At 37.1% G+C, this 27492-nt stretch overlaps 1 protein-coding gene across 3 annotated transcripts in view; it reads left to right on the forward strand.

The window, feature by feature from the left end:
* The window catches only part of DDC (dopa decarboxylase), a 77877-nt gene that overhangs the window by 39017 nt on the left and 11368 nt on the right, over nt 1-27492 (forward strand). For 2 of the 3 annotated variants that reach the window (XM_068195977.1, XM_068195985.1), the window contains exons 5-12: nt 271-405; nt 4141-4284; nt 10628-10694; nt 12792-12886; nt 14696-14763; nt 19958-20034; nt 23791-23810; nt 24574-24672. In XM_068195977.1, the coding sequence (XP_068052078.1) occupies nt 271-405; nt 4141-4284; nt 10628-10694; nt 12792-12886; nt 14696-14763; nt 19958-20034; nt 23791-23810; nt 24574-24672 (705 nt within the window). The remainder of the gene's footprint in view (nt 1-270; nt 406-4140; nt 4285-10627; nt 10695-12791; nt 12887-14695; nt 14764-19957; nt 20035-23790; nt 23811-24573; nt 24673-27492) is intronic. The other variant, XM_068195995.1, reaches the window with a different exon arrangement.

Genomic DNA, 27492 nt, shown 5'->3' on the forward strand with positions numbered 1-27492 from the left:
TTTCTAGCACTTGGTTGCAAAGCTGTTGCCTAAACTGAACAAACATAGAGATTTAAGAAAACAGGCACAGGCATTGGGAAGGAGGAGACCAAGATCAAACAGAGATTCCTCTCTTGCTGTCAGACATATTTTTAAAAAACATGAGATTGCACAGTTTCTCATCTGCATTTTCTGTTAACTACTTCACAGATTAATGCAGAATGAACGTTGCTTTTCTTCTTCTGCTTCAAAATGTTTTAATTTTGAATCTTCCCTCAATTTATTCCACAGGGAAGTGCAAGTGAGGCCACCCTGATTGCACTGCTTGCTGCAAGGACAAAGACTATCAGACAGGTACAGTCAGAGAAGCCTGAGCTGACAAAAACAGAGATCATGGGCAGGCTGGTGGCTTATGCTTCTGATCAGGTGAGTACCTCTCATTAACTTGGAAACAAAGTGTCTATAATTAATAATTTCAGCCATCTGAATAGGCAGGTGAATTTAGTATAAACTCTTTGGGTTGGTGACTATTTGATTTTGGTTGTTTAAATCTTACTGTACATCATAAATGTGTTCCACCGGGGTCTGTATTGGGATCAGTGTTGTTTAACATCTTTCTTAATGACATAAACAAAGGGATCAAGTTCACTCTCAGCAAATTTGGAGATGACACCGAGCTGAGTGGTGCAGTTGACACCCCTGAGGGATGGGATGGCATCCAGAGGGACCTGGTCAAACTTGAAAATTGCTCCGTGGGAATCTCATGAGGTTTAACAAGACCAAGTTCAAGATGCTGCACCTGGATCAGGGCAACCCCCACTATCAGCACAGGCTGGGGGATGAACAGATGGAGAGCAGCCCTGCTCAGAAGGACTTGGGAGTGCTGATGGGTGAGAGGCTGAACATGAGCTGGCAAAGTGTGTTTGCAGTCCAGAAAGCCAAACATGTCCTGGGCTGCATCCAAACAGCGTGGCCAGCTGGGCCAGGCAGGGGATTCTGCCCCTTTGCTCTGCTCCGCTCTGGTGAGACCCCACCTGCAGGGCTGCATCCAGCTCTGGGGGCCCCAGCATAGGGGGGACATCAACCTGTTGGAGCAAGTACAGAGGATGGACATCAAGATGATCAAAGGGATGAAGCACCTCTTCTATGAGAAAAGGCTGAGAGAATAAGGGTTGTTCCGCCTGGAGAAGGGAAAGCCTTGGGGTGCCATAATTATGACTCAAAGCCTATAAGAAAGACATGGGGGGACTTTTTACAAGAGCATGTAGTGACAGAAAAAGGGGGAATGATTTTAAACTGTGAGTAGGGTGATTATATTAAAGAAATTCTTTATTGTGGGAGTGGTGGGGCACTGGAACAGGTTGTCCATAGAGGTTGTGGATGTCCCACCTCTGGGTGTGTTCAAGGCCCAGATGTATGGGGGTTCTGTGCAACCTGGTTTAGTAGAAGATGTCCCTGCCCGTGACAGTGGGATTTGCACTAGTTGATCTGTAAGGTTCCTTCCAACCCAGGCCATTCTATGATTCTGTGGTAAGTGAACTGGAATGTCATGTGTGCTATCATAATATAAAGGATAAATATCCAGATGTCAGTGTCTTTATAAAGAGCTTGTTTGAAGTAAATAAAGATAATTAAATAAGATATTAATTTCAGTCATGTTTAGTAAGTCTAGGGTACCTTTTGTTACATCCAGTCTTCTATGTCCATCTGTGCACACAGTATTTTCCTCCAACAAACACATGTGCAATCAAGCACACATACATCCTCCCCCTATATGCATGCATGGGTACAGATGCATGTACACAGAAAAACCTAATGCATGAATATAAAGCAAATCAGTCACAGTACTTGAAGAAGCCAAAACATTTTTTTTTCTTTTGAAAAAGAAAACCTTTAAGATATCCATCTGCCAATCCAACTAAGAAATCTTGTAAGGAAACATAAAATGTAATCCTTGATTTCTGACTGTGAGTGGTATTTAGCAGACTGAGTTACACTAAATTCTCAGCGGGCTGTGACTATGAGAGGCTTTTAAGGTTAATGAAAACAAATTCTGTTCATGTGAGTTCTGCTGCTGCTATCTTTCTGAAACAGTAATCCTACTGAAGGGTCATGCAATGTTGTTTCTCTTAATATGTGTGACATTTTCTTACCTACATGTCAATGAGACAGAAAAAAACCCCTCTCTTAGTATTTACTGTTCATTTTAAAGTAATATCTTATGTGCAGAGTAACATGGCCAGGTTTCAGCCTTTGATTTGCTACTAAGTGTATGTTAGAGAGCACTGTAGAAGAAGTTAACATTACATTTGCTCTTTGCTGCTGGGAAGAAGGATTACACTTGCATGGTGAGAAGATTCAAGACAAGAAAATATGAGAAAAGATAACTGCTTTCAAGAAGCACAAAGGATATTTATTTGTTTGTGCACAAAGGATATTTCTTTTGTTTGTTTGAGACCCTAAGGTCAGTATTGTGCAGACCACCTGTCCAGGGCTCTGACCCAGTGATGCACAAAACCTTTTACTTGTTTTGATTTTTTTGTCCCATATAAGATGCTGACCTGAGATGAGGACTGACAGGCCTTCCTGCCTACTGAAGGTCAGGGGATCTTATGTTTACAGAAGGATTTGCCTTAAGATACTGCTGACCTTTCCAAGCAGATTGTTGCCAAGCTCACTGTTCCTTCTGCATTAAGAACAGACCTGTGTGAGTCATAGGCAATAATCCACAAAAGAAAGTTCAACGCAAGCCATTCTGTGGGAGGGAAAACCATTCACTGATAGAGTCCAACAATACCAGAATGCATTTGGAAAAGAATCGTGCTACAATTTTTGAGTCTTGAGGAAGCAATTAAGGGGTTCTGACTGGCTAACAACCTCAGTGTATTACTGTAGTTGGCTTATTTGCAATTCTAGTATAAATAAGTTCTAAAATACATTTTTCATTGTACACTTGAATGAAGTATGGTGTTGCTATGCCACACACCTCATTTTCCACTTAAAAAGTTACATTTCAAGTCTAGGCTTCCAAATTTTCTCAAGTTGGTGCCTAATTAGTTACCAAAGCACATTAAAAAGAGGTGCTACTGAGATAAAAATTAATGGTACATCTGTCTTTGAAACATGACATTCCAGAGATATGTTAAGCTGAAAGTCAAAAACGTCATCTAGTCTAGTTCAACAAAATTCTGGATTGTTATTTGTATGCTAAATTAAAATAGAATTAATAAGCAGTCTTAGGCACTGGCAAGAATCAACAAGGAGATTGTGAATGATAATAGTCATGATATGAAAAGGTGAGGCCTTTTCCTCTTTCAAATTAATGATGATTAATGAAACTATAGAAGGTAAAATAGCTTTTCTGTTTCTTTGTTTTAATAATGCTTTAAAGGAGATTATTCTGTGGCTAATGTACCGTTCATTGTCAATGGAGTTTTTATTTCTGTTTTTATTCTATTGTACTTCAAAAATTTATGAGAATTTCTTAGTGATAACTTTGTTTTTATTTACAGAGATGTGACTTATTTTCTAAAACAATATTGTTTCAGGGGAATTCAAATGAAGTGAGTTGTAAATGAAAGAACATATTGGGAATGATCCTTACTTGCCAAAAAAAGTGAATGAATGATCAAACCACAATTTAGTCAGTATGTAATCAGAAAAAAATGGTCATGTAAGAAAATATCTGTCTGTACCATACTGTGACATGTATAATTTTAGAGTTCAGAAAAGCTATGCACCATAAAATATGCTAGCAAGCACTAAATCATTATCAGACAAGATGATCGTCTGCACATCTTTCTTTGATTGATCTAGAGCCAAATCCTGATGCTCTACATCAATCCTACCGTGTAAATTAAGGCTGTCACTAAGGTTAATGGAACTCTTGTCTAATGTGATCATGGCAATGGTCTCAAGGATATGGCAGGGCTGCTATTAGTTTATTGCGTGTGTGTGTATTTATGTAAATATGTATAGAAATGTGTCCATCTACCTATAGAAAGGTGGTGAAGTATGTATCTATTACATACCATCAACAGTCTCAGGATCTCAAGTATGGCTTTACTTGAAAGGACTCACTTTTTTAGTTTGTGAATTCAAATTAACTTCTTACATTCCAGTGAAAGGTATTGGTCTTAAAACTTGCCCATTTCCTTGTAGGCTCATTCATCTGTGGAAAGGGCTGCACTAATTGGTGCTGTGAAGATTAAAAATGTTCCTTCAGATGACACATTTAGTGTTTGTGGTTCAGCCTTGAGGAAAGTTCTGGATGAAGACAAAGCTGCTGGTCTTATACCATTCTTTGTGAGTACTGGATTTTAACAAAACAGTGGATTTAATGCTTCTGATAAGATGCTTCTGACATTAATAGATGGTCTCATCCCTAACAGAGGCACTGGTAGGCAGCTGGGCTAGGAGAGGTTCCATGAGTATTCTTCACATGCCTTTTTGTGCAGCAGGAGAAAACAATTTGAGCAGCTGGTTGCACTTTTGAGGAAAATTATGTTTGGGGTCAATTTTATAGTTGCATGTAGTCCTGCAGTGTTATAATCTCCTAATTCCTGAATTCTGATCTGTTTACCTTTATTTTTCAGGTTCCAACTTACTTACAAATAAAACAAATTTAAAGGCAATAAATTAAATGATGCTATCTCAAGCTCAAGTGTCTTCAAGAAACAATAGTTTCCTCCTGATAGTACTTTAGCAAAAAAATGAACCTCCATAATATACCCCAAATATCATCAAGATCAGACACAGTCAGGTACTTGTGAGTATGTAATTAATCCCTAAAAAGTGAGCTAAAGAGAATGCAACTGTGGAAACTTTAGGTGTCGCCATTTCTTCTTATCTGTCCCCCTTTTTTTTTTTTTCCCCAGAGATTCCTGCTTCCATAGTAGGATAGCAAAGGCAAATATAGCTATGTCTCAGTAGCTTAAACTCATAATCCCCCAAGTTTTGACACAGAGCATTATTAGATTAGATAAAACTCTAAAGTTTGGTTCTATCATGATAAGTACCTGATCAAAAAGAAACATTGCTTATTCATCAGATCTGCTCCTCCTGCCAGTTCAGAATACTATGTTATTACTTCAAGTTAAAACATGATTTTGCCATTTGGTTTTTTCTCATGAAGTAAGTAACTTCTGTTGTGGTTTTGTTACATCACCAACAAAATTCCTTTCTTATTTCCAAGCATTATGCTCTACTAAACTTGATAAAGACCACAGGCTGTGTAGATTTATTAAGGGCTATAACATGCTACAGAGAATATGTTTTTACTGGCCTCCATTGAAGAAAAAATCCTCACACAACTAATTTAGAAACTGAGAACTTCAGAAATGGGATTTTTTAAGATATTCAAAAATAAGTCACTTTTTTCGCAGAAAAGTCATGTCTGACAATGGTTGTTTCTTTTCTCTCATGTTTTAACATTTTGAAAAGGGATAATGTGACTTAAATTTCTATGAACTGTTTTCAGAAGAATTAGAAGAATAAGCTTGCTTATACTCATGGATTAGAGCCAAATGGGACAAAGAAGCTTAAATGTGACCAGGCTCTTTTGAAAATATAATCTTTTTACTCTTCTTGTTATTAACCTTTAGAGAATGTTTTTATGTAATATGAGGATGACTAGAATGAGAAGTGGTTTTTATATGTGCAGAACACTGCTAATTTCTAGGGTGCCTAGAACTAGCGAGTCCTTAGGATGACCAAGCACATCTTGTCAATTGCTTTACAATATAACAAGATTCTGACTGAGAAAAAAGCATTTCTAGGGATTCCAAAAAGAACTTTTTTCTGTGGGATGCACCTGTTGAGGTGAAGAACATGCCACAAGGCATGTTTTATTTCTCTCTGTTATGATCCCAGCTCATACCTTACACAGTATCCTATTTCTAGATCTCACTGTTAATTTTAAATGATTACAAGTACAGCAGGTTATCACATCTTCATGCAGTAACTATAAATGGCTTTTTTCCTCAGCTTTTGTCCATTAGCAAAAAAAACCCAACTTGTCCCTCATAAGTATTCAGGCCTTATTAATTTTTCTATGCATAGAAGAGAAAAAAATCTAATTTATGTATTCAGTGACACCTTTACAAAGGGTGGTTTAACTGCTGTTTTTCTTCCTCTGTTTGTTTAGCTGTGCAGGCTTTCAAAGACAGCGGGGGCTCTGTCTGAATTAATACAGCCTGTATCAAGTCTTCCATTTATTTGTGTACATAAAATATGTCAGCTTTAGCTTAAACTAGATCTCATTATCAATATGGCTGGCCTCTTAACTCAAAAGGTGTGTTAATTCTCTGTCATGCTGAGCAGCAGTCCATGCACTGTATTAATGCTCCCTTTTTTGAGTTGTAGATTTCAAAAGCCTTTCCATTTCTTTGTTCTTGAGTAATTTGGTGCTGTTGTATTTTGTTCTGGTGACAAAGATATGCACATTGCCAAGGAAACACCTTACGCCACTTGATTCCTTCTCTCCCTGTATTCACTGATCCTTCGCTAAAGGGAGTGATTCAACATCAAAGCAACAAGTTTGATGGAAGAAATTCTGCCAGAAGAGACTTGTGACAGCAGAGACATCATTCCTAATGAAGATGTCTTGTTTGCATCCAAGCTGCTACAGTCTCCCTTAGAAGCAAGAAAAGGTTTTGTAAGGGATTAAAAAGAAAATACAAGTAAATTGCAATGCCTTATAGGCATGTTCCTCCTCATATTCTTAATGAATAAATGAAGAATCATTATACTGAATTTGATAGCAGTGCTTTCCTTGTAGAGGAGAGTGGAGAATCAGGGTCAGATTTGCTTAATGTGAAACAGGTTCTGTCATTACAGCAATCTGTTAACTAAAGGTTTGCTTTTGCTTTTCATGTACATAGGATTTGGCAGTCATCCTTTTTTTTGGGAGAGGTATTGTCTTTAAAAGGAATCTTTGCATTCTTACCCACCGTCAATGTCTTGTAACACTAGTAATGTATATGTCATTTTGTTCAGTATAAGCTGTTGCCACTAGGGTACCCTGATCTCTACTTTTGTTTTCTTTCTTTCATTTCTGAGTACAAACTTGTGTTAATTTGTCTCTTTCGAAATACTTTTGCAGAAACTGAAACAGAGATATTTTCATATAGTAAAGCAAGCAGACAGTGCAAAGAAAGCACTTAACCATGTCAGGTGCTGAGGCACTAAAATTGCCACAATTTACTGAGGAGCCTTTTTCCCAGCACGGATAATATGTAGCCCTTCATATGGCTCCGAGTTAAGGGGGAGCTTTAAAACACATGCTGAAGTCATGTCCATTTTATTAACTGCAAGCACACACTGGTGGTTAAACCTATGTGTAAATGCCTCTCTCAGTTGGGCCCTGTGCTCCCAGATTAAGACAGACCTCTGTGTTGGCACAATGTTGGCTGGGATGCTTAAAAGTGGAGACCACTAAGTTAAGCGCTCCTAAATTCAGCTAGAGTGCCCACTGCATTCAAGCCTAGCTCACCCAAACATGTGTAGGTGGCCTGTGAGCTTTGTGCTGTCTTTCATAAATCAGCACTGACAGATGCAGCTGGCATATATAAGGTACAATATACTTCAATGACCTCAACCAGTATAAAGCTGCTACAACACAATTGCCTGCTACCCAGCATGAAATCTCTCTGATTTTAGATGAAATGACTCTTCTGAACGTGATCCACAGGATATTAAGAAGCAGGCTTTTTGTATCCAGACTTACTTGGGAAACAATAAATCAGAATCAGACTGACAGAGAAGCCATCTTTCAGTAGAACATTTAGATCCTGACCACAGATTTCCATTTGGAAGAAACATTCTTCAGACATACACAGATGTCTAGGGTGATGTTTCTTAACCCACAGTTTGTGAACAATTGCTGTTCTGTAAAATATTGAATGGCGCTTTAGAGAACTGTTGCAGTTTTCTTCAGGCCACAGACATTCTCATGAGTGCGAGCTGGCAAGGACTGAATAGGAGAAAATAAAAACAATATGCGAACATTGAAAGTTCTGCCTCATTTTAGTTATTTGCAAATGAAAAGCTTTGTGGTGGAACCATGCAAAATGTGTCCACATCTTTTTCAATAGCTGTAGGACGTCTTCCAGTTGAAAAGATTGAGAGTAATTGCTCTAAGGAATCATAAAGATTCATGTATGTTTCCTGACATAGCTCTCCATTTCAGGAAAGTAATCCATGAGATGACTGAGTTAAGCATTTTAGCTGCTTAGTATTCACAACCAAGGGCTGAGTCAAATTTGAAGTGCACAACCTGAAAAGGAAAAGGCCTGCAGGCTATACTGAGCCATCAGTCCCATTTCTGTGTTGCAGTCTGTCCCCTGCCCTTAGCACAAATGTGATTTTTCTGGTGTTACACAGGCTACAAATTGAGTTAGATTCATTCTGTAGTACTGAGGTGGGGTAATGAGAGTCCTGACAAGGGCAGATGGTGTCACTCTAAGTGGTTTCTGAGAATTAAAGCAAGTAGCTTTGAGGCTTAGACACCTGCAGAGAGGAAAATAAAATTATTTCAGAAATTGAGGTATACTTTACAGAATAAGACATTATTTAAACAATTAAGCATATGTTTGAACTCATATAATCTCTCACTAAAAAAAACATACTTCTTACCCTGATTAGGAGAATACCTTAACTGCAGTACAAAATTAGTAACAATAAAGTGTAACTTTTTGTTATAAAATTTCCATCATTATTTTAATTGCTGGACTACCCAAGGCAATTTCACTCTAATCTTGTCAGAAAATTCATACCATTAATCATAAAATATATGTGTAAAAGCAGAGTTAAATCTATAGTGCACTCTTTTTATTTATTTCCCAATCCAATGGGTTAACCCCTATTCCTTATGCATATAAAAAAACTGGCATTTTCATCACGGTTACCCTCCATTGTGATAAATATATATTCACTCCATACACTTGTGCCTTCTTAGGAAAAATAGGGACCAAAATTTTTCCTGCTATTTTAAAAAATACCCTGCAATCTTTTCAAAGCAGCCTCTATCAGAGGGTGGTTAGTCTTCCAGAGAACTCTTAAATGTCCCTCAAGGCATTTCAGTTTTCTGTTCTTCTGTGTCTCAGGAATAAAGGAGGGCCCAGTATTGATAAAGAGTAGATTATCTTGAAGGAAAAATATATTAGCTTATCATTTTATTAACCATATGCATACAACGTGCTTTTCATTTTCAGAACTGTATTTGTTTCAAACTCCGGTTCTTAGTAGCTTAATATGGAAAAAATACTGAATTGTCCCTTCTTTATTATTTTAATAATGACTTTTTTCAAGTTTTGCTGGGACAGAATGTTTGTTTCTTGAAAAGTCCAGCGGATGGACAAGTATAATTTATGTTTTCCTTTCTCTTCTTATTGATCTCATCATGAACTTGCCAAGGGGATGGGCACACATATGCACAGAAAAGTGTGGCTAGTTCCAGATATATAGGGAAAACTGTAGGAACAAATATGGTGCATTGACAGTGTACTTGGCAGAAAAGGTAACCAGAAATACTAAAATTAAAAAAGCAAAATTCTGGGTTTGGCATTTTTATAATCATGTCCTAGCTGTACTATAGTTTATGTGTGACCTTGGATAAATTATCTAATTCTTTTGTATTTCAATACTCTGACTAGAACACAGCATACTTTATTTGTCTATTTTAACTGTAAAGTGTCTTTTATTATGTAAAAAATCTAGTAAAAGACAAAAAACATACTCAGCTTTTATTAGTGCTTTCAGAAATAAGACAGGGTGTTTAAAATGTAAGTGTAGCAATGAAAAATAAAATAATGTTAATTTATACGCCCTTGGTAGTTGGGGGTTTTTTGTTTAAAATTCTACCTGCATATTCCAAATAAATTACTATGGCTCATTTTCACCGAGTTATATTCTGTTTCTACTGTGAAACTTCAGCTTTTATGTTGCTTCTGCTTTTGGCCCACTGGTCGCACAGAAGGATACATTAAATGAGACATTAACAGAACAAAGGAAGAACTGTTCCAGTGTTTTAGGACGAATCTGGGAGAAGAAGTTTTTCACAGAGAAAGTCTTGCAAGCCAAGTAGTGAGCATATGCTGCTAGTGAACAGGTTCCAGGTTGCAGATGTCCTGTTACAAATAAGACTGGTTACAAATCTCTATTGCAGAGCTGTGGCTCTGGTCAAGACAGCAACATTTGTCGGTCTACTCTGTCAACAATAATTCCAGCACCTTTGAGTTGCTCAAGTTCAGAATTTGGTTATGTACCATGAACTGCAAATCATTTTGATGGGATTTGCATATGTTAAGGTAGTATTGAGCCACACGGTAAGCATGTGGAACATACAGAAAATACATAAAATATAGCATTAGCACAACTCTGTGCCTATATTACAGTACTTATCATTTAATTTTATATAAACATTTTATTTTATGTGTCTGCTTCAATGGACTGTTACGGGAGCTTTGGAAAAAATCCACCCACAGTCTTAAAAGTTCCACTAAAGGACTACTGAAGTTCCATTAATGACTAACATAAATTTTTTTGTTCTATAATGTCTGTTCTTTTTGTTTATTTCTGCCTTTGCAGACCGTTTTTATCATTTTGTAATTTTCTATGCTGTAACACTTTTTTTTTTTTGGCTCTGCAGTTCTGTGCAACACTTGGAACCACCCCTTGCTGCTCCTTTGACAAGCTGTTAGAACTGGGTCCTATTTGTAAGTCTTTGCTGCTTCTTTCTAAAATTGCAGATACCAGTTTAAGCCATGCTGAGTCATTCTCAGGACATTATGCAGTGTCAGTGTCCAAATACAATAAAGCTACTTATAGATGAGATCTTCAGTTACAGTTTTATTTCTAATATTAGGTCAAGCAGCAAATGTGCATTCTCAAGCTGTTAAAAGACTTAGAGGACATTGCCTTCAGGGGTTCTTTTCAAGGGGGGGACATATTTTGGAATACTGTCAGTTAAGAATTACTCTTAGTGCCTCAGTTTGTAACATGCTTCTTCAAGCCCTTCTACCTGCAAGAGCATCTAGAGCAATGCTGAATATCAGGGAAAAGTTGAACTCTTAATTCTGCTCTGCACCAAGTGTTTTGTTTCTGCCCGGTTCTAATAACTGTAAAAGGTAGGGAAATGCACACCAAAAATCCCCATCTATTCTTAATACTTACTCTCCCCTTCCCAATTTCCTTCCTCTTCCAAGAAAATAGACAAATGCCAGTGTGTTTAATACAGTGATCGAGTCATGGATTCTTCATAAATATTTCTTTCTCTGTTATGGTTTGTTGTGTCAAGCTTTGATCTGCAGCAAGGCTTGGTCAAATGGCATGTTTGCTGGCTGATGAAAATGCTACCAAAGCGCACCGTATCGCTTCAAGTGTAAATTTAGAACAGGAAATCCATAGCTGTAAGCCACTGGAAGCAACTTCAAAGAAACACAGCTTGATTTGATGTCCTGTTAATTTATTCAGGTGGGGTTGTAAACTTTGGGGCTTGTGTGCGGGTCATTTGCTCTGTGAGGTTTCCTGCCTTTCAGCACAAGCCCCAGTGACTTGGTTTCTCCCAGTCCTTCTTTTTAAACAGGTTCCTGGTAGTCTGCTTAGCAGCTACAGATCATTTTGCTGTTTGTGTTATTCCTAAAGACCTATTAAAATAGTGGCACCAATACGTTTAGGTGTAGCAATAATCATGTGTTTCACTTCAGTGATTCCCTGCTTGTGCAGCAGAGCCCAGCAGAAGGATGGTGCACCAGCAAAATCAGAAATCTCATGCTAGCTTTTCTGCTTAATTTTCTCCTTAGCATACAGGAGCAGAAGCCCTATACTATAAAGGCAGTGTCTCCAACCAAGTATATTTAAAAATAGATAATCAATTAAACTTTCAATATCCATTCAAATAAACCTAAGTTGTGGATGTTGTGAATAATATTTTATTGGCTTTCCCAGACATTCATGCAAATTTTAGCATGAACTTGATGCCCAGCTGCAGATCTCGGTGGATGTACCTCTGTATGTGGAAATAATCATCAGAATTATTTGGTGGCCAGTGTTATGTGGGCTTCAGCCATCAACTGATGGACTATAATTGTTACTGAGTGCATTAAAACAGTGTTCTCTAGTAGAGTGTGAATACTTACTTACAGAGTATACGTGAGCTGCTCATATGCCAAAATATTTCTGCAGAAACCATTCAGTGACTAATCAAAAATAGCACTTTCTTAGCATTTCAGTGCTTGCTTTTGCATGTGTCTCCATCCTTGAAATAAGTAGTTTGCTGCACAAAGTTCAAAAGCATGTGCATGCACATTTCTCAATATGTACAAAATACTGTTCAGAAATGTGTTTGTAATTCATGCGTTACAAGTGGGGAGCACAACTAATATTCTGTCTCCTCCTGCTAAAGTAGTTTTATTAGCATAGAAATTATAGCTAAATCTCTAGATACAATTTTTAAAGTGTATTTTATAATGGTTCTTAAATCAAAACCACAAAATAGTTTATGTTGCTTAATTTTAGTAAGATAAACATAGATATGATGATCCTTATGGGTCCTTTCCAATACAGGATATTCTATAATTCTATCCTCCTGTAACTTTTTTCCAGTAGAAGTGGGAAGGAAAAATAATACGTTACATATACATTTTATATATTAATGAAAACCCAGATGGTGGAAACATTTAATTTCTTAATTTAATTTTAAATTGGGAAAATAATAACATCAAAAAGAAATCTCTCAGGCACTTGGTTTCATGCAAAATAATTGAGCCTTTTAATCTACTTTTTAATTTATTTCCTTCAATTATTTTTTTTAGGTAATAAGGAAAATATCTGGATGCATATTGATGCAGCCTATGCAGGAAGTGCTTTCATCTGCCCTGAATTCAGGCATCTTTTAAATGGAGTGGAGGTGAATGCATGTTTTTTTCTCTAGCAGCCTGCTGAAACTTTGCTCTTTCATAGAATTTCTGTGCTTTTTACACACACAAGATTAATGGCTCTTCCAGAATCTCTGAGTAAGTTGCACCTCAATACTACAAATGCCTGTACATTCAATTACCTTACTTAAATTTTAAAATTTTTCATGGTTTATAGTAGGAGCATGCAAGTAACCCACTATAAGAAGTTTGCCATTCAGAATAACAAGTAGTGCTGAATCAACAAATAGAAAAGAGGAATTTTTCCCAAACATCACTGAATATATATTTGCAACATCCTAATTCTACATTACACAAAAAAGAGGAAAAAAATTTTTTGACAAATTAATGAGCTCATTATGTCTGGTTTTCTTCTTACATCCTGCAAGTCATATACTATAGAGCCAGTAGCTGTATCTCAAACAGACAGAGTTTAATAACCAAAAGACCTAAATGAAATATTCCCCTAACAGCACTGCTGTTCCTTTTTCCCTGCCTTGCTGAGCTACTTGGCATTCAGTTGCTTAGATAAGAGTACTTCAATTTCCTGCTGCTCGCCTCAGTCAGATAAGTCCTTGTCCTCCACATCAGTGGAGAAAATATGACTGTTTGGTAAAGCCAGAAGTTTAAACACAGCACTGATAGGCAGTGAATAATGAAGAAGAGGAGGGAAAAACCCCTCACAAATAGAGCATTTCTTTCTGTCTCTTTTTTATCAGCAAATGAAGCTTGTTGTAATTTCCTGTGGGGGAATATTTTTTAAATTACTGTTATTGGTTCCTGAAGGAAATGAAAGAGCATCCCTTGTCTGGGCCAGCATCTGACATAAGAGTAAATATTTAACAACCATGAATAGGTTTCCTACCTTACATATCACAGGGTGATAGCTAGATAGATGTATAGATAGATGGATAAAGAGACAGATCATCTTCTTTTATTAGAGCACTTGTTAATTGTTTACAGGTGACAGGGGAGATTACGAGAAGCAAATGAGAACAGAAAAGTGCAATATGGAATAGTCAGACCTTGGTGCTGCCAGGTCCCCGTTCCCAGCTTTTCAAGGCTGGTGACTTCTGCCTTTATTAAAACAGAAAACATGGATGAAAGCTTTCCAAAATCCTTACCCACCTGGGTTTCTTCTGATGCCCCACCTAAACATGTCAAGTAAACCAGGCCTGGCACATGGTGTATAAATATGTATTTATTGCAAGTGCTTACTTTTTGGTGGTTTTCCTTTTGATTTAGATGAAACAATAATTTCTAGTGAAAGAAAATATCCTGTCAAAAAAAAAAAATTTCCTAGTCAATTGTAATTTTTTGAAGGAAGATGATATGCAGATTCTGAATTACATATATAGTTTCTTGCTTTATATGAATTTTGTGTGTATTATTTTCATATTCTTGGAAGTAGAAGGTGTAGGGAATTGCTATTGGAAAATGTGGTATGAACCCCAGTGAATGTTTCCGAGTATAAAAATTTATTTATTTATTTATTTATTTAAGATCACAATAAGCTATGCACTTTTCAATAACATATGTATCAAGAAAGTATAATTGTAAACAAATGCTCAAAATTTTTATAATACCACTAGCCTAAATCCATACCTAACGTGAATTCCACTCCCACAATAAATGAAGATTTAACTCAAATAGTTATTAAATAAGGTGACATCAATATGAACATTATAATGACCTAATTCAGGAATTGATTCATAGTTACACAGACAATCTGACAAAGTCATATCATTAGCACATGGATCCTTTTCTCTTTCATAATTCTGTTTTTATTTATCCATTCTCAGTTTGCAGATTCATTTAACTTTAATCCTCACAAATGGCTCCTAGTGAATTTTGACTGCTCTGCAATGTGGTAAGTATTACAGTAAAGGGAAACATTACAAGTGACAAAAAAGAGGTTTTATTTGTCTTCCTTTCTAGCAGTAGACATTTCTTTATATTTTTCAACTGACATAAGGAGAACTGCATAGCTTGAAATCTTATAAATTATTTACAGAATTCAAACTTTCATTTAATCCAAGTTTCAAAAACACAGCATTTTGAAATAGGCCTGAGCTCTGTATTATGTTCCAAAAAGAGAGAGAAGTCCCAAAAATTCTGCAGATTTATACTTTGTCCATTTTGAGACCCTTTAAAACATAAATAAAAAACCTTATTTTAAGCATATCAGAGCAATGAACAGCATGCTAAACAGGGCTTTTTTTTCTTTCTTTCTTTCTTTCCTTTTCCATAACATTTCTTTTGGTTTGATTCTTTTAAAAGCCGTTCTAAAATGTTCAAGATTTGGCTGATGAAAAGTGGCTGATTTCAAAAAGGCCTATTTATGTAATTTTGTACTGACTTTCAATTTTCCCAGATGAGAGCCAAGACATTTTGATATTAAATGATGCTGAAATAGAAACCCATAGACATACTTTCACACAAAGCAAAGTATCATGGCAGTAATAATAGCATGAGTTTGTTAAAAACATTCCATAGATGATCCTATTTTGTCCCAAACTAAATTATTACCAGCATCACAATTAATGGTACTTTTTAGCAAAACAGCTATTAAAAATTGCAGACTATTTATCAAAATAAATGAAAACATTAATTTCAGTTATAATAGAACAAAATTTGCAACAGAAAAAAAAAAAAAAGGAAGACCCCAAAGCATCATCCAGAAATAGGTCACCTTATTTAAAATAGGAATGAATGTAAGACAGTGATCACTCAGTTGCTTTTGGTTAACCTTCATCTCTTTTCTTTTCCCTGGCAAAGTAGACTTTTCAGGTAACATATTATGGTTTTTACTTTAATATTTCAGCTAATGTAGGCATTTTAAATCTTCCAACACATTATGGTTTTTTCTTTTCCTTAGGGTAGATGGCTTACGTTTTGACCCTAATTCATCAGTAGTGGCAGCAACCCATAACGTGCTGTGTCTCTGTATATAAGGAAAGTGGGAAGATGATGAAACAAACTCCTTTGCTAGTTCCTCCCATGTTTTTCTCATCACTCAAAGACATTGTTAAAAACACAGCCACTTGCAAAAATAGACAATACACTATCATTCTCTTTAATTTTTGTAGAACAATGAGGACCCACAGTCTAGTCCCTAAGAGTTTCATTTCTATTAATTCTGCTTTCCCTGAAAACCCTGTGGAACTTTGTTAAAGTCATTTTACCTGGTTTTCCAGTAAAACAAATTATATACAATCACACTGTGAGTTCCCATCTCAGGTGACTTTAGGTTATTCCTAGTAAAGCTTAGACTTTAGACTTAGGAAAATATTTTTCTGCATTTTGTTTCTTGTTGGGTTTTATGGTTTTTATTTTTAGATAAGCCATTGCATAAAATGCTTGTTTTCATAGGTAGGAAGATTCCAGTAGAAAACCTTGCAATGCCTCCTTACTCAAAGTTTCACAATTATAGCCACTTGGGCTTCAAGTCAGCTAGGCATTATTCACTTAGTACAGAATAATTGTACACTTAAACTCTTTGACTTGAAACCAAATCCATTGTCCAGCTAAGATCCACGTCCAAAATTCACCTGTCTTACCAACTGCAACACTCCCTGAGAAGGTGAAAAGTAATAATAAAGGATAAAGAATGGTAAGAAAAAGTACCTGTGAAGGATACATATTCCTCTTAGGATCCATGAAAAGTATTAAGTACGATACTATGGTAATATGGAAAGAGTCCAGTTAACACTGAACACCAGTTCAGAACCAAAGTAATCTGAGTTCTGTTGATGGGCAGACTTCAAAATAACTCAAGGTTCCTCAGCACTTTCCCCAATAAACACTTGCATTTCTTGTCTCTGCAAGCTGATTAAAATAATCTACCCATTAGATCTGTAATGTAATTATGTAACTACTCAGTGCAATATGTGGCACTGATGTAGTTTCAGATTTGGAGACAATTTCATTATAAACCTTTTGTAAAATATTCTCAGACTTCCTGATGTACAGAAAAGAGCAGTTAATTTCTTATAAAAAGGAATTTAATAAAGAAGGGTGTATTTTTTATATTCAAACATCAGAGTCCTTTAGAGACTTTGTCTTGAAACTACAGTCAGTTTTGCCTGACTTGTTTAGTTGATACTCTGGAATATTATAAAATAGGACTAAGTGTCTTCATTCAGAGAGAGTGAAAATAATAATCTTGCAAAGTCTTGGTATTTTTTACTTTTATTAGTCTTTCCGGTGTTTAAGTGTTAACTTTTGATTGGGAAGGGTGTTTCAGTGTCATTGGAAGAAGGTCCTTACAAGAAATACTTATCTGTAGATCATAGAACATAGAATAGTTTGGGTTGAAAGGGAACTTAAAGATCGTCTACTTCCAATCCTACTGTCATGGGCAAGGACACCTTCCACTAGCCCAAGATGCTCAATGCCCCATCCAGCCTGGTCTTGAAGACTGCTTGAAACGAAATTGTATTTCACTTCCCTACTCCAGCTGAACAAACTTGAACAATCTACTTGAACACAAACAGAAGTGAAATTTTCCTGCTGGTTCGTAATACGAGGTCACCCTTTTATCTGTCATTAAAAATGCACAAAATAGAGTGAGGCAGTTATAAAGGCTGCAAATATGCAATTCAAGTCACTTCTCACAGATTTTCATTACTTATTTCACCAGTTTTGTTGTGCATTTCGTATTATGAATACTTAATATGTGAAATCTGTGCTACTTAAGCTAGGTCTTGGTCTATTAGCATAACATCCAGCCTTAAAAAAATGCTAGTTTACCAATATAATTTGTGAAATACATATTCACAGGATCACAGATTCGTTAGGGTTGGATGGGACTTCTGAAAAGCATCTAGCCCCATAATTTTCATCGTGAGAGGTAGTCAAGGAGCTTCTTTCAGGCTGGTTCATGTGTGCCTCAGAGCCCCTTTAACAGAGAGTCACCCACAACAAGCACTCAACTTTTCTTTTTACCGTAACCACCGTATGGCTCCTGATGTAGGCTCTCCTTGTTTGCCTTGCTCACAGGCATCTAAAACCTCTAAAGAATCATACCTGATTTTCCTCTGAATGTTGGAGGGTGGAGCCCTGCTTTTTTTGACCACCAAGAGTCCAAGGTGTCTCAAGCTCAGTGTTATCCCTGTAGGTGTATGGTTCTGGAGCCACATATCTACCTCTCTTTGAGTCCCTCCACTACCACACAGCCTGTTATCTGTGTCTTGTAATGCAGCCGTCTGACAACAGGTCATCCACCTGTGCACACTGTGTGCAGGTACCAGCCTTTTCTCCAGGAGAAGTATCTGGGTAACCATTGCAAGCTGCTAGCAGTGCTGACATCTCCTTCCTTACCGGTTCCATCTGAGTGGCAGCATCGGACTTCTCAGGGGCTACCTCACTCGACACACTGGGTTTGGCTCCGAGGTGGGGACCCACCGTTATGGCAGAGACCTTGAGCACTGAGCACTCTGGTGGGGACCTCCTGAGCACTTAGGACTTAATTGAGGTGTGGACTTGCAGAATGCAGCAGCACCCTTCCTGCATGCCCTGCCTATGGAAACTTCCATGTCATTTTTGTGTCTTCTATGCTAGATATTGCTGCAGAATAGTTGCCCTTTCCATGGTTTAATACAGGATCTTACAGGAGACGAAATAAAGCACTCACAAAATATCTGAAGACATTGCTTGTAACTTGGATTAGCTGCATAGAGAATGAGCTACTGAAACACAAATATAACAAAGTAATCAAATACTACAAATAAACTGTAGTAGAACAACCTAAAATTAGTTTCAAATATTTATCCTAATTAAACCTGTTTTAAATTGATGTTTTCTTCCTTTTGTCCACCAGACATTTTTAGCGATAATTAGGTTATTAACTGATTTTATTTTATCTGAAAATCTGTCGCTATTTTTCATATGCATAAGTTTACTTATTTTCAGCTAGGTACTTCCTGTACCTGAAGGCAAATACTTAGCTGTTGACCTTGGTACTTCCCTGACCATTAGAGAGAGGAAGGCTTTTTTTTATTTGAATAAGATGTTTTATGACCACAGTCTAAATGTGAATGAGAGTGGGAGTATGTACTGGCCTGTGCATTTATACATACATACTAAAATATTGGAAATTATATTTTTACTTAAAAATTTACAGTTCTATATTTAACCATTAAGACACCAAACCAAAAAAGGTTTGGACTTTTTTTCTTTTAGAGTATCCCTGTGTTGATACAATTTTTTGCTTACTTTGTGATGTATTTATAAGCATAATATAATGATGTAGCAGTCTTTCCTTTTTTGATTTATTATTTCATCTTCTTCTGCCTCTATAAACCCCAACATTTGTGGAGGTGAGTCAGTCTTACTCAGCATGAACCATGAACCAGAAAAATCTTATAATTAATCACTGGCAAAACACAGTTTATTCTCTCTAAAAGGGACACACTGGCTTTTGAACCTCAGTCCAGTCATGCCACCTCTAGCTGGCAATAGCAAGTTACACTTCTCAGTGTAACATTGTGCTGTAGAATGTCTGTCAGGAATTGTGTAGTGGATCCAGCTAATGGAAGGGTGGTAAAAAAGGGGAGCCTGAGTCAGAACTGGGGGCTTGTCCCTTGCAGTGGCTGTTCTTGCTACTTCCACAGCAGCATGGAGAGACAGTGGCCAGCACCCCCAAAGCCTCAGCGCAGCTCTGCGCGATGTTTAGGAAGCAACAGCTCTTCCCACGCAGCTTTGTACTGCAGTAATTCCAAGACAACTTCTGTTGACTGCAAACATTAACATTACTTCAGCTAGTCTCACATTCTGGTGTGAGTGTCTATCACCATAAAAAGATCCTCTATGTCTGTTTCTTGTCTGTTTTTAAATATGCAGTCGTGCAGTCATGCTGCCCGTTCCTGCTGAGCCTTACACTTAACTGCTTGTAAGTACAGTACTGATATGGCTGTGAAAAAGCACTGAAAATGGCACAGGCTGTGCTCAGGAAATATGCCAGTTTAAACACATTCAATTTGACTTCATTTCTTGTGGAAATTTAATCCCTTAAGTCTTTATTCTTAAATTTCTCAATTTGATTTCTTTCTTTTCTTATGCAGGGTGAAAAAAAGATCAGATTTAATAGGTGCCTTTAAGTTAGAACCTCTTTACCTGCAGCATCACCATCAGGAGTCTGGTAATTTTATAATTAAATGAGATTATTATTATTTTGTTTGCACTCTGGTATTTAATGGGAAAAACAAGGATTTAAGATAAAAACGGCAATTCTTAAACTACCCAAGTTGTTTAGGAGGCCATTTCCATTTTCTGAGCACTCTAGGGAGCTAAGCTCATTAAAGTGCAAATACATGTCTAGTGAGATTTTAGTTAGTTAAAAGCAATACAAGGAAAGTAATTTCATAAAGCATTATGCATTACTACTTTTGTATTGGGATTTCCCCAGCTGCAGACTTACCACTGATTGATTGCAGGAGTGTTGAGAAAATTCTTATTATCTTTTGGCTGTCGGATAAACATATTATTGGGTGTTGTGTAGCAAGTCCCTTAACCTCTCTTCCCCAACACATCTTTCTCCAGAATGATTTCAAGGTCTGATTTGGTTTTAGAGTTTCTAAGGTCTGTGACTATTTTTCTTAGCTATTCATGCAAGCTCTGATTCAAATTTTTCAGAAACCCATGTGAGGAGTAAACACTCCCTGAAACTACAAAGAAAGGGTGAACTGTGTTTGCTGTCTGTGCTCTGCTTTTAAGTGATAGCTTTCTGGGACATTTTGCTGTAGCCCTCATGCTCTTACACTGGCTGTAGGGAAAGGCGGTAAGAGCGTCCTATCTGTTTTGTACAAAATGCTCATGAAAGCTCTTCGCAAAATGCTCACGAAGAACTTAAGAATATCAGGCTCTGTACAAAGCTCCTTAATGGATTAGTGCTGGTCCTTGCACATACCTAGCAACTGCAGAGTTGCATTTGCCTTCCTGAAGCCCATTTTTACACATCTGGCTATTAACTGAATATGTGAAGAAGGTCACAGCTGTGCAGAGCCAACATGTGGCGGAAGTTCCCTCATAACTTTCTGAAGAGAGTGAATCATCTGTAGAAGGTCTTACCATATACTCAACCTCATCATTTTCCTGGAATTGCTGGTGCTGATCTGTGTTCAGAAGTGTATCCTGTTATGGCTATGAACTCACTGACATTTAAATTAATACCATCCAGAATTCCACTATTCAATAAAAAGCCCTAGGAAAAATGGATTCATGTGCCTTAATCCTGAACTGGCATAAACCTTGAATTTTATTCCTTTCCTCCATTTCCAAGGAATGCAAACATAGAACAGTGCAGTAAACAGGAACATGCAGTAATTCTGGAGCTGTTGTTCACCCTCTAAAGGCTCGAATTATTAAGAAAAAAATATATGCTTTTTTTTTTGCCCTTCCTATTGGAATATATATGTTACAGAAAATACACTTAAGGCACTAGCTTTTATGTAATATACATTAAAAATATGTATCTTGAGGTGGAAAAATTCCAGCCTTAACTAAAATGAAAATATGTTCTTGGGAAAACTGATAGTGCTGTTACAAGACCTTTTGGTCTTACCTGGGTTAAATAACACCTGAAGAAAACCAAACCTTTCTTAAAAACGGGTAGTTTCAGTAAGACCACCTAGTTGACCTGAAAACTTTTTCACTCAGTTGGAGAAAGAGTTTTTTAGCCTTTATCTTACCTTCAGAAGTGGGATAGCATGTTATGAGATCTAAAATAGTGATTTCAAGGAGATCAGCCAATTACTAGCAGTCTAGGAATGCCAGTTTATTATGCTCCATTCCCATGTGATATAAATTTTCTAAGGAGTTGGACAACACTTTTCAAATGCAAATGCTTCTGCTTAAACTTCCAACCCACACTTACTCCTTCAATAAACACAGTCAAATTTGCTACATGAAGGTGCCACAGTCCCCATTGACCCCTGTGTGATTTATGGGATGTAAGCACTCCTGAAAATACGACTTGTCAAATGGAGGGTCTTGAATTCTCAGTATTCTCAGTTCTGAGAATTCCTATCCTGGTTTACTAAGTAAATTAAATGGTATTTCTGAATTCACTCATCTCTCACTCAAGAATTTAAATGAGCGGAAAAATATCTCTATCCGTGAGCAATTACTCTTAATAACCATATGGCAATTATATGTGTCCCCAAGGGGAGAGTCTTTATTTTGTCATTAATTATAATTTTATGTGATTTGCATTACCACACCAGGAAGATTATACTAACTTGCCTGGCAACCCAGGATATAGGTCAAATCCTCATGGAAGGATGTGGAAGAGTTAGAAGAGTGCAGCTTTATTCTCTATTGTGAACACCACATACACTCCCACAATGCAATTCCTCCTGGTTAAATACAGATGTAAGACTAAGGCTTGTAATCAAGGAATCAAGCACTAATCATTGATTACATTCTGCTTCACAGCTTGTGAAAGGCGTTGTTGTGGATCATTAGACATAGCCCCTTACAGGAGCGTAGGATTATTTATCTGTCACCAGTTGCTTTACTCTCTTTGCTACCAGTCTTGCAGCTATCAAACAGAAATGGCTGCTACAATGCAGAAGAATATGAATGTTATCAATTTTCCTCGTTACCAAGCAGAGACAACCACATTCATTTCTAGAAGACCAGGAACAGGTTAATGATTTTTGGTTGTTTTGTGGATTTGGGTTTTTTTACCATTTGGAAACCAACATAGTGATAGGTTAAAGGACCTAATGGCCTTTGGTTACAGGGAAAGAAGGACTGTGTTTTTTCCTATATTTTGGCTGCAAATGAGAGAACATTGGCAAGAGAGCTGGTAACACAGAAAAAAGTTGTTTGTCTTTTTTTCCTAGAAAACATAAAGGCTGAAAATTATGTAAATGGCATATACTGGTCAAGTTCAGAAGCTACAGTTCAGTTTTCCAATTAACAATTCCAAGAGCATTTAGCATTTTCACGAGGAATCCGAGTACATGCTCTCCTGTGAAGCTTATACTCCAATGCAGAGAAATTAAGCAGAATAATGAAGCTAAGCAGATGCTTCCTAGAGAAGTCCTTTAAATATTATGATAGTTTAATTGCTGTTACTGGCTTACAGCAAGTAACTGACTGTGTTCAAGTTTACTGTGAAATTAGTTGAATTCCTTGATTCAAAGAAAAGGTAGCTGAATCCTGACACTGTGTGCTTATGTAAAGGACAGCTAATAATGCCCTCTGCTTGCCTTCCTGGACTGCTTTGTGGCTTAGTCCATCTGTGTAAGGGGCTTTCACTCCATCAAAAGAAAAAAATATAAAAAATTGCAGAATACTATTCTCCAAGCAGGAACGGGTCAAATTCTGAGTCAGTTTTTTCAGTCACTTATCTAGACATCCTGAAGAATTAGCAAGAAATACATGTATGAGTATAAAAGGTATTTAGAAGTGAATTATTTTAAAGAGTGTTACCAGTTCATTAAAGTAAAGACAATGACATTTCACAGCAGAGAATGAGTTATGAAGTGAGTCTGGGGGTTCTGCAAACTGTTTAAACCAAAATTAATAATAGTTATTTTATCTACTGCTTGTTTTCCGTACAGGAAGAAAATAAACATAATATTTGATCTGTCATCTCCATAGTATCTGCAGTATGACAGAAAGGAAAATAGTGTTTCTTCTGTAAACTGCTTGTTAGTGGCAGATTTTGACTAGCTGAGGAATGAAGGTTATTACAAGCACCTTCATTTAACATGCTGCCAAGTACCCAGCTAGATATTTAGTGGTCCTGTTGACACTGATGATGCTGAAGCTTGTAGCAGATGTAAAGGATAGCTTAGATACAGCTTTTTCAATAACATTAGAATGATTGAAGTCTTTGGCTGTTGTGATGATGATGCAGTGTGAACATTTTTTCTTTAATTTCCAGGTCTTGTAACAGATTATCGGGTAAGTACAGTATCAATGTAATAATTATTACTTGTATGTATTGGTATTTTTAGGACTTCATTTTCCTTAACATTTCCTTTACTGTCATAAACTTCCAAACTTTATATTTCTTTACAAGAGGGATGCAGCTCACTAAATTTTTTAACATTCCTCGCACAGAAATTTGGGTTTTTTTGTTTTTTTGAAAAAAAAAAAAGTTTAAAGGCAGAAATTGCCTTGCATGTGCAATATCTTTAGATTTACACAGTACAAAGAAATTTTCTAAAGTTGTGGGTTTGGTGGTTTTTTTTTTTTTTAACATAGTGAGTAACACAATTTTTAAAAAATTAAAACCATTTCTATTTTAATCTTTTACCATGGAAACACTGTTGTTTTGAAATGGAAAACATGCCTGTCTTTGTAGATGCTAGCCCCACAACTTGAAACACGCCAATGTACATGAGTTTCTCAGATACTTGTTTTTCTAAAGCCTTTGAGGAGAATTCAGCATGCACAAAGAAAATTTTATTTGCCTCGTGACCCTTCCATTCTGACTCCAACCTCCTTTGCCAATTTTAATTTTAAAATTTTGTGTATTAAATGGTGTTAATAAACAGGGATTAATAAACCAGGAATAGATATTTCTTCTATTATTTCATCCATCTCCAGCAACTGCCCATAGGATGTGGTGATGTGGTTCATTTCAAAACCATGGCAGAGCATACTTTCTGCTGTGTCACTGCAATGGTGCCCACTGACACGGGCTCTTCTCTCTGGGTTGCAGCACTGGCAAATCCCCTTGGGCAGGAGGTTCCGCTCCCTGAAGCTCTGGTTCGTGCTGAGGATGTACGGGGTCAAGGGGCTGCAGGAGCACATCCGCAAGGTGACTGGGAATTGCCTTCTTGGGTGCCCTGTGGTGGGATGGCAAGGGAAAATGAGCTGGCTGCCTATCTGCTCTCCATGACTTCTGTACACATCAGAAAGCACAGGAAACAGTTTTAGGCAGCTCAGTTCAATAAGGGTGCTCGTTTGCCCCATGTAAGGTCAGCATTTTGTGTCATGGCCAGATCAAAGGTACCATTCATTTTGTGTTCATCTTTAGGAAAGAAACATCTTGGAATTTGGAACTTCTATAGTATGGTACCACAGTTCCCTCTCAAATCAAGTCTGAGCACATCCATGCTTTTATTGTGGAAACACATGGATATTCATTACTTCTTTATTTTATTAATGTGCATGAGTTGATAGGATGTTTAGATAATGATTAAGGGATACAGTGACTTATTTGGTATGTCTACCTCTGCTGTTGCTTTTTTTCCTGTCTAAAATATATTTTTGTTAAAAAAAAGAATGTGTACAATTTACAGTCTGTTGATACTGTTATAAGTACTAAGTTTATTCTTGATGAAAAAAGGAGGGCTTTTTAATCACTAAAAAACACATGTGGCACCTGTCTAAATTATAGCTATACTTCCTCTGTAGCAGTAAAGTCAAATTAAACATACCTTTCCATCTTTATGAAGTTTGGGGAAACCTCTAGTGAGGGGAGATCCATGACTTGGCTCTAAATATTTACAAAAATATCCATTAGCTAAGGGCCTAGCCTAGCATACCAAATTCCTTGCAGACACACATTCCTTTCAGTTTTGGTACTAAACAGAGTTCCTAAGAAAAGCTTTGGAAGACTCATATCAATTCCATGGCCTTTTGTCAGGCTGGTTTTTACAAGTCAGTATTTACATTCAAAAAATTCCCTCTTTCCCTGTCTCCCACATATCTCCCTGACTGTCCTGCCAAAAGCTGCTTGTCTTCATAGAATCATAGCTGAGGACCAAGCTTTGATATCTTCTGTGACAATTCAGTTCAGGAAGGCTAAGCAAATGAATCTTTTCTTATAGATACTGACTCCAAAGTAAAACCCTTGTATGTTTCCTCGTTTGTAAAGGTAATTCAGACAGCTAAGATTTACAACGGCTTGTTGAAATGAGTGTGTTTGGTTTATATTTCTAAGGACTAAATTTTTCTTCGGTACAGATATAAAAATAAGTTATGAAAAGATGAGAGGTAATTTTTCTCACTGTATACATCTCCAGATTGGAACCATTAAATTCTCTTCATACCTCCTTACCCACCCACAATGAATGCTGATTCAGTGGGTTCCAAAGCATCTTAAAAAAAAAAGTAATTTCTATCTCCAGAAAGCCTCTGTCAAACTTAAATTTCAAGAAATAATTGCATTTCATTTCTTGTATACCAGAGTTTAAGATATCTCTTGTGAGTTTTCAGATCTGTTGATAAAATTGTATCACTAGTTGGAAAATAAAAATTAAAAATGCGTTTTTTATCTTGAATTTTTTCCTGTCTTCTCAGGAATTAACATGAGCCTTCTTGGATACCCTGTGGTGGGACAGCAAGGGAAAATGAGGATAGATTGTGATGAGTTTTCTTTTGGTAGAGTAGTAATGAAGTATCTAAACGAGCCTGACATTGGTTTAAATTTTCATACTTATAGACAAGTTTCCAAATGCAAAATAATTTGGAATTTAGCTTCACTAGTTAGCTGAACTCTAACATTTCTCATCCCCATACCGGGCCTTGAGAAGCTGCTTTCTTTTAAACATGCTGTAGCATCTTGCAAATAACAGTTTTTATATTCCCATTGCTGGCCAAGGCATCGCAGGCAGTTCCTGCTCCCAGGCTGGTACTGTCTCCTGTGTACTTGGGACTTTCAGCTGGTTTTAAGGGAAGCCCTGTAGGTGCTAGAATTATTTCTGAAGTGGCATCTGATGACTTGGAGATGCATTTGATTGGGTGATAGAGTGGACACAGGTGGAACAAGAAGAGACCTAGGAACAGTACCAGAGGCAGGTATTGCAACCTTCCAGTGGAGAACCGAGGGCTGGAGCTGGGGAAGCAGGAAGAAGAGGTCTCTCTATCTCTTGTGTTATTAAGGAGTTGCCCTGAGGGAAGGGTAACAGAGTCAGGCAGAAGAGTGGAGGTTTGAAGCAGCTCTTTAGGCTGGAATCTGGGAAAGGAGGTGCCTAGGTTTGCTCCTAAGTCATGGAAAACTCTAGGAAGATCTGTGTAGTGTTTATACATTTCTAGTTAGGCTTCTTTTGTGCAGCCTGGTGTTACTTAAAAGGGATTTGAGATTTTCAGGAGATGAGCTTCTGACATGATATAGAGGGAAAAAACACTGTAGATCCTTAAGAACCCACCCTTGTTTGTTGTGTGGTAGCAAGTTTCTATGTGGAAGACCAAAGACATCTGTAACTATCTCTTCAAAAACTTTTTTTTCTTGATGTAAATTGTCACAAAAATTATTTTTCCCTCTCTTTTATTAGTATATTTTAAGGAATATATATTTGTTGTGTTTGCATTCTTAAGGTCTACATCAAAAAGACCAGATAACCACTGCAACTTGGCACTTGCTTGAGGATGGTATTTAGGAAGTAAAATATTCCCAGGAGAGGAGAATGTGTGACTTGGATTTAGATGCAGTAACTTTTTTTGCTTTCCAAACATTCCAGTTATGCACTCTTTTCACACACAGCTTATCATATTAATCTATTGCAAAGTACAGGTTTTAAAGCAGTGGTAAAGGGGAGGATAGTCATCTTTGGAGGATGTGGGGAGAGACAAATACAGGTTTTGGAGTTAAGTCCTAAAGCCACAGAGGAGATGTAAGAAGAGGGCAAACTCA

This window comes from Anomalospiza imberbis, chromosome 1, assembly GCF_031753505.1.
Source record: "Anomalospiza imberbis isolate Cuckoo-Finch-1a 21T00152 chromosome 1, ASM3175350v1, whole genome shotgun sequence".
NCBI lineage: Eukaryota > Metazoa > Chordata > Aves > Passeriformes > Viduidae > Anomalospiza > Anomalospiza imberbis.